Source organism: Oryzias melastigma, linkage group LG18 (genome assembly GCF_002922805.2).
Source record: "Oryzias melastigma strain HK-1 linkage group LG18, ASM292280v2, whole genome shotgun sequence".
Taxonomy (NCBI): domain Eukaryota; kingdom Metazoa; phylum Chordata; class Actinopteri; order Beloniformes; family Adrianichthyidae; genus Oryzias; species Oryzias melastigma.
The window spans coordinates 11,253,109-11,261,658 of record NC_050529.1 but is presented as its reverse complement, the minus strand read 5'-3'; the positions used below and the strand labels follow the sequence as shown (position 1 = coordinate 11,261,658).

The following is an 8,550-nucleotide window of genomic DNA, read 5'->3' as shown; positions in this document are numbered from 1 at the left end:
TTAATGTTTTACACCCCCAGTGGGGTCATATTATGAAAACCTTGTGTTTATATTCCTCTAATCTTTTTTTTGGTTTAACTTTTGACATTTTGTAAATCTATGATCACAACGACAACACGCGTTCAAGTGGCCCCTTGAATAATAAAGCTATGCTTCCAAGTTGAAAACTCTCACATTCATGTGTAGCTATGCAAGTTTTTAGGATCATTTTTGGGGCCTATATACAAATCAAATGGCCATTGAACGCGTGTTGCAAGCACAAACACGTTGAACTTTGACCACTCAGAAACTCTGATTTGGTTGTGACATAAAGCTTTGGTTTATCTAGTGCAGGGGTCTGCAACCTTCAACAGTTAAAGAGCCATTTGGGTCGATTTCTTGTCCACTAGATCCCAGTAGGAGCCATATAAGTTTTCGTTCACCCTTTAGAAAAATAAGATATGAATTTATATTTATGCTGTTGGTGCTGACATGATACATTTACCTAAACTGTTGCTCTTTATTCATAAATTAAACATAAAGACGAAAAGAGCTTTTTAAAAAATAAGAAAGTGTTTATAGCTTTTGACAGCTTTGCATGACTTCTTTTCAAAATAAAAGACATCCTATACCATAGGATTGTGTCAATGCAGCAAATGCAGAAGAAAGGGTAAAGTCACCAATGATATAAAGAAAGTGCATTTATTTTACTGTTTCTGGTGCCTTTTAGCCACAAATTCATAAATATAAACAATAAAAACTAAATCAGAGCTTATTAAGCGACTCCTACCATGTATTATCTGGTTGTGCTTACTTACAATAAATGGATTTTTTGTGATAAATGAAGCTCAAAATGAAGTCCAAATATGTCAGTATGACGTTGATAAACTATAAACGATTAATGTGTTGATAGAGAATTATGGCTACTGTTGTTAGGATCCTTTTTGAATGACTCAAACTGTCCTTCAACTGTTTGTGAGTGAATTGAATAATTTTTAAGTTAATTTACCTAATTTTTCCTTTACAGTTACCTTTTTAATTTTTTCTTTACATTTTATTTTTTACCAAAGAGCAACAACGAAGGGGTAAAAGAGCCACGTGTGGCTCCGGAGCCGCAGGTTGCAGACCCCTGATCTAGTGAAAAGGCTGACAATGTCTGCGTTTGCTTTCTTCAAAAATAGATAAACCAAGGCCATTTTCCTGACATGATGCTAATGAATATCCACCATTGCAAGGACGCTACAGCGATAAACTGAACTGTTTTGTGCCTAAATGACTAGATTTGCACCACTTTGACATTTTGCACCGAATCACTTCCATCTGTAGGTAGTGGACATGCGTCAGTAAACGGTAGAAAAAGAAGAAGAAGCCCATCCCTGCTTGTTCAGTGTGAACACTATGGGCTAAACATGCATTCAAGAACAAATGCTTGATGTGTACATAGCTTAACAGTGGATAAAAAAAAAGCAAAGCAGTATCAGACAAAGTTGGTTGTAAACATGGTTTCCTTTCAAAGCTTTAAAACCAGGAGGAGAAAGCAAATGGTGTGGATGGGATGATCATGGTGGAAGGCAGAAGTTTTATAGACTGTAGTGTGCCAGATATAGTTTCCATTCAGCAGATGGATAATGACTAGTTGTTTGTCAGTGTGGTTTCCGAGGTTAGATTGTTGTTTGCGGTCTGTTGGATGAGGTCTAGGTTATTAGAAATGATCATCCACCCACGCTCTCTCTGCTGTCTCCTTCATCCCTATCACTTACTGAATTTGAAAGTTTAATTTGCCTTGATTAAGAGCAATTATGATGTTTCACAGAGCGTAAAGTGAAATGCAGAGACGCTGGCCCTTGAAAATGTTAGAGATTGAAAACGTGTTTCCCATCAGAATCCAAATGCTCGCTCTCTGTTGGCTCTTGGAAGAACATTGCGTACTTATCAGGAACTGCTGTGTACGTGTACATCAATGCCTCAGACTTATGGTAGAAGAAGTTAACAATTTGTATTAAAGGAAAAAAATACCTTATTTGTGACCTAGAAATTACGCTTGACGAGCCACAAGCTCCCAAAACCGTATGGATGGGTCCAATATTGCTCGCCATTTTTGTTGCACTATAAATGTTAAGTTTGAGGCGTGAGGGGCTGTAAGCTAGTGGGAGAACTAGAGCTCTCAGTTATAGGTGACCAAAAGGGGGGATGAGTTTGCTCAGTGGAAGCCTACTACTTTAATTAAATTCCACTTTTCTTTACTTATTAGTTTGGCTGTATTTTCATTATTCCTTGCAGAACATGTCACCAAATGTGTATATTATCAACTATATGTAGAGTTACAGCTCTATGGTACATTTTCTGGTTTGTTCTGAAGAACGTCTGCTGCGCTAACTCACTCCTGTTTCCATGTTCAGGTCATCGTCATGAGTGCAACACTCGATGCTGGCAAGTTTCAAGTGTACTTTGACAACTGCCCTCTGTTAACCATCCCCGGACGCACGCATCCCGTGGAGATTTTCTACACGCCAGAACCAGAGCGAGACTACCTGGAGGCGGCCATCCGCACTGTGATCCAAATCCACATGTGTGAGGAGGAGGAGGGCGATGTCCTGCTCTTCCTCACAGGACAAGAGGTACAACTTTAACTCACAGTTGTTATTGAAATGATAGTCTGTTTTAAAATACATATTTTTGAATATATTATTTAGGGCTGTCAAATTATCACATTAATTGCGATTAATTAATATGAGACATTTTAGCGCATTGTTTTTTCTATAGTTAAAAATCTTTGCGATTAAAATTGATTAGATTAATCGCTCTAGAATTAATGGCATGACAGCACTATTTATAAATAAATCAAAACAGTTCATTTTGATAAAAAAAATTACGAAATAAAGTTGAAGAGTTTTTTTTTTGATGATTTTCTTTTTTAAAAACCCACTTTGATCATCTTTTGATCTATTTTTCCTGTTTTTTATTTATAATTATGCTATCGGAATATAAAAATCTGTCATTTTCTAGGACATGGTTTCTGCAGATCGGCAGTAGTTCAACTACTTTCCCCTCTGAGTTGTGGGCGGGACTGTTAGCTTGAAGAAACCCCGCCCCCCTTTCCCTCCCCTTTTTGGTAACGAAGTGAAGCAGGGGGCTTGTGGCCCACCCAGTGTATTTTTTACATCACAATTAAGCTCTTTTCCAAGTTGCATTTTCTTCATCTGTTCCTCATTCACAACAATTTGAATAAAGAAATACTCAAAAATGCAATTTTGAGCTTAATTTTCCATATATATATCCTCTACCATCAGAAAAATGTCAGCAGAGTGGGTCTTTAAGCAGAAAAAGTCTTATATAATCACTTTTAGTTGAGCGCACACACATGTATATCTCAAAAAGAAAAAAAATCAACCTAAACTGCTAGATGTTAAAATTGAACATTAACTGTGTTTGCTTGGAAACCATCAGGATGTGTGACCCACATTCTGGCCTTTCCACAAATCTCTGAAATTAAGTCATTTATTATTATTTTTTTCTCCCTCCATCCTCGCTGCAAATGTTGTTCACTGATGTGTAATGGAGGGCAGGGTCCGTGCCCAAAGTGATGAATTTGCTCACAGCTGGGTGGACACAAACACACAGAAAAAAAAGAAAAAACGCCAACAAACGTCTCAATCTCCTGATCAGTCGACAGGATAAGCCTGTTGGATCCAGCGCCGCATTCGCTGGCATGATTAGTCTCTCAGCGCTTTGAGAAAAGGGGGCTTTTGGAGTAAATTGAGCTCCTATTTTGACTTGGTTTCATGCAAACACAAAGAATTGTTTTGGCTCCAGTAATCACAATTATAGCCGGGTGTTTGTCAAGAGTAATTATGCTGTTATTTGACACTAACTTGACTGTTGCAGAACACCTATGTCAGTTTTCATTTGTCAAATCGGGATCGATATCGGGCTTGTTACAAGCGTGATAAAGTCATTGGGGAGCGCGGTGTTTGAAGTGGTTTCCTTTGAGGACTGGCGATTGATTTTAGATTAAGTAGTATTCCAGCAGCTCGAAAGGCCAGAAAAATTAATAGTCTCTCATATGACTGGCTAAAAAGCCGAGGATATTTGCGGCCAATCCGATAGAGATTTTTTGTTGCCGCTAGATGTAATTTGTTGATTTATATTCCAACCCGCATCCTGACTAAAGCGTTACTGTGTGCATTCCCACGGTGAGTTCATTATCACCTTCTCCTAATTGAGTTAAAGGAGCTAATGTGTGGTAGGTCTGGCAGAGAAGTTTGTTCAAAGGGTGCAGAAGCATGGGCCCCCCTCAAGCAATTCTTAACCTCTTCAGTCTCGCAGCAACTTTGATGTAAACTAATGAGTTAGAAGCACCAAAAAAAGGCTTTTTATCTGTTTAATTTATATCAGAGGAGAGCAAACAGCTGTGGTTTTTTTCCTCTTTATTTTTCATGAGAGATCTTGTTTCCACAAACGAATAGAAGTGAAGCATCGGCTACAAACAAGAAAGTCAAAAATGATCACAGCTGTAGAGCAAAGATAAGTTGTAATATTTAAGCTTCCCCCTCAGCAGCGAACATCAAAAAACAGGGAATTGGAGGTGGTGGTGGAGGAGGAGGTGTGTGTGTCGGTTATTAGCTTGGCTGTAGATTCATGCTTCTAGGGTCACAGGCAGAGCTGGTGGACAGGTTCCCGTACGCGCACACGCATTCACACGTGCTTTGTCTTTATCTCCCAGAGGGACCGACAGCCAGCTTGCTTCCAGCACTTTGGCAAAGTGGCCCCCTTTTTTTCTTTTTTTTTTTGGTTTGTTTGTGTCTTTGTGGCAGCTGCTGCTTCCAGAAGCTTGATAGACTATTAATACTGTGGCTAATTTTACCAATCCATTCAGATTTACTGTTTTCCACTTGTCAGCGGGTTGATTAAGAGGCACATAGCCATCAGCGGAGCTTGACTTAATGTGATGAACAGGAGAACAAACCAGGCTAATAACGCGTTTTGCTGTACAGATGGAGGAGGAGAAATATACCTGCTCACGCTGAGACGAATCAGACTTTAGTTCTAAACCAGCATGCTTTAGATCAAAAATTACCTTTTAAAATGTTGACGATAACAGCAGTCTATGAAGATGACGGCGCCCTCGTCTTATGGAAAGTTGCTGCATTGCTCCCAAGGGCCTGCAGGTGGTGCAACAGCACAGGCAGAAGAGCAAGAACATGGATTTTCACTTTCAGGAAGATTAAACAAACGCTGGAAAAAAGGACAAATCTAGAGTTGAATTTTTAAAAAAAGTTTCCATTTAAAGCAGTAATTGGAGTAAAGATGCTTATTTGCAGGAGTGAATCAATTATTCATTTTAGGCGTCAGGGCCCAAAGAATATGTTTGTTTATCATTATAATACAGCTTTGTAAATAGGCTCTAACCATGTTCACTATGTTTTTTTTTTTTTTTTTTTTTAACTCCTGGCACAATCCACTTCCTCTGTCTGCCAGCCCACCAGCTCTATAACGTTCAGCTTCACTAAACTGATCTGCCATGATTTGCCACTGTTTATGCATGAATGCTGCAGTCTCATATCACATTCCTCTCTACAACGCTACTGTGGAATAATAAACCCCGTCTGAGTCTTTCTGGCTCTGCGTTTTGTGCCTTCGTCGGCGTGTGTCCGTGTTTCCCATGATTGCTGCGTTTGACAACGGAGCCATAGGGAGCGCGGCAAAGCATACGGCCGTTCCAAGTTTAATTTCCTCCATCAGATGGAACGATAGTTAGAACAAATGTACTTTAGCGCGGGGAACCACAGCTTTTTCTGCCCTGCGTTCCTCTATCACCCCCAGATCCACCTCCATTGTTTACCCAGGTGCTGTTCAGAACACGGTTGTTTCTCGCATTTGCATACACTAGCAATTAATTGTTGCATTTTTTTTTTCTATTTCAGGAAATTGACGAAGCCTGCAAGCGAATTAAGAGGGAGGTGGAGGACCTGGGACCGGATGTTGGCGATATGAAAATTATCCCCCTGTACTCCACATTGCCTCCTCAGCAGCAGCAGAGGATTTTTGAGCCGCCCCCACCCAATAAACCAAGTGGTGCCATTGGAAGAAAGGTACAGCTCTCACCATGCTACCAAAAACATATTGTTAAAGAGTAACCAAACACTAAATCAAAATGTTTTTGTTGTTGGCCTGTATAAATGGGGCTTGAAATGTGCTGTCTGTTGCCACATTTTTGCCAAGTTAAAATAAATTTGTTTAATTCCTGACTTTATAGTCTAAAACAGCCTGTGTGCTGCCCCCTACAGGTTAAATGAGATATTACAGTTGAATTTTTATGATTTTTTTTCAACTGGTCTGTTTCACATCATCATGCTCTGCAGTTTCAGTATAAAAGCCCCACCCATCTTTGATTCTGTAACGGTCAATCGTAATCTTGTTAGCTTAAGCATGGCTTGGAGGTATTTTGCCTCCGTGGCATCCACGTTCACACATAGCTATGCAAATTTTTTAAGTTTTTAGGCTCTATGTAAGAAATGAGTTGCCATTAAACACGCATTACAAGTTAAACTTTGACCAATCAGGGACCCGGATTTGGTAGTGACCTAGGAATGGTGTCCCTTTTAATTAATGGAAATGCCAACCGTTTGAAAACTGATCACGGAGGATACATGACCAAATCTTTCATATATTGGAAACAAAAGGCTGGAGCAAACTTGGTGGGATTTGTGACGCTACCAACTATAGGTGGTGGACATGTACTAGAAAAAGAAGAAGAAGCCCCTCCCTGCTTGTCCAGTGTGAACACCATAGGATAAATGCACATTCTTGAAGGCATGTTTCATGCCCGGTGTGTCCGTAGTTTGATCAGTGCCAGGTGGGTTTTTAAATGGTCTAAGACTAGTAGACAAGAGGAACTGAATCTTTTTTCTTTCTGCTTTTCTTAGCTGTAGTGTATTACTGACTCACACAGCGTATGCTGCTTTTGTCAGCGTGCAATTCTCTGCTTTAAATTAAAACTGGGGCATTACACCATATGAGCTCAAGGAAAGTTCTACATTCTCTTTCAGTTTGATCTCTACATTTCCCCTCAAACTGCTTAATAGGCGTGCTTTTATTGTGTGCCTAAAGACAGTTTTAATCTGTTTAAGTTTTGTATTATTCGCAGGATTATGTCAGTTATTGCTGCTACCAATAAACAAACTTAAGAACCTAGATATTCTGTTCATGTGTTCTGCAAAAACCCTCTCAAAATGTTTATCTGTTTTCAGTTTTTTACTTGTGTTTGTTTGCTTTAGCTACTTACTCTAAGAGGTTGTTTTTTCCAGCACCAGACTAAAAGTAATCATTTTTTTTCAAAATAAGATTCATGTGAATTGATTGACGATTAAAGGGCTGCACTGTGGTGTAGTGGTTTGCCCTTTAACTTCACAGACAAAATCTACGTGTACACTGTAACTGTAAAAAAAACTATTGAAAGATTAAAACAAAAAGTTCTAAAGCCATACTTTTATGGCTCAGTCGACTAATCGAAAAAATATCGATGATTAGTCGACTATTAAAATAATTGTTTGTGGCAGCCCTATTGACAACAAATAGATTTTGACTGGCAAACTGAACAGGGTGTACCCAGTTTTTTCCAAGCAGTAGCTCGGTATGGGCTCTACCAACCCCATGATCCTGAATTGAAATATAGTGGGTTTAGAAGATGGATGGATGGACATTTAATTTAACATTTGATGTACTTTGTTCAAATAGGGATATACATGTTATGCCCTTCACTTAGAGAAAATTTAGAAAATGTGACTTTGAGTGTTTTGCCTTTTTTCACAAATTTAGTCCCAAATCTGTATGAAAAACTTTGTTCTGGTGAATTTTGCTCATATATGTTCTCAAGTATAGCAACAGCTCCACCTGCACTGTCAGGCTGCTGGCGTGGGATCTGAGAGAATATCCTAAGAAGCACTGAATGAACAAACATTTCTGCTTTACAGCTTCTATAAGATAGAAACTGTTTCAACTCATCTTCCTATATCCTGTTGAACTTGTTGAAAGCAGAATTTCAAGACTATATGTGCTACTGTGCATCTCGAAATTAAGCGGGGAGGATGCTTAGTAAGCATCTTTCAGTGACATTTCCATAAGTTCCATCTGTTCGTGTAAGAAAATAAAAAGTGAAGTAGCAAAGTGCACACCCAGCAACTGCTTTTGGCTTCCGCTTTGTCTGATTTTTGTTGGTTTGGTAGAGGTGGCGTCTAAAGTTGCTGTCCTTGAAGTAAATGTGCTTCTCCTTAGTGACTGACTGAGCAACTTATCAAGTGAAAAATGTAGAGATGTCATCCAAGCCAGCCCAAGAGGAAGTAGTGAAAAAGAATTAAGGTTCGGCACATCTGCTCCTGTGCATGCTAACGACTGCATTAGGCACTCCTCAATTAACATAAAGCAGTATCTCGTCAGTGCTCTATTTCTCTTGGAAAGCCACTAATCTTCCATTTTTGAACAGTTTAATCATTTTAAACCAAGGCAAGAATCAACGAATTACAAACAAAGACTTTAATCTTACTTAACGTCCCAGAGTCAGAAATGGGGTGT

General features: G+C 39.2%; 1 protein-coding gene across 1 annotated transcript in view; it reads left to right on the top strand.

Moving 5' to 3' along the window:
- The window catches only part of dhx15 (DEAH (Asp-Glu-Ala-His) box helicase 15), a 29,585-nt gene that overhangs the window by 4,450 nt on the left and 16,585 nt on the right, over positions 1-8,550 (top strand). Inside the window, exons 5-6 of the mRNA XM_024287561.2 lie at positions 2,379-2,597; positions 5,904-6,071. Coding sequence (XP_024143329.1) covers positions 2,379-2,597; positions 5,904-6,071 — 387 coding nt within the window. The remainder of the gene's footprint in view (positions 1-2,378; positions 2,598-5,903; positions 6,072-8,550) is intronic.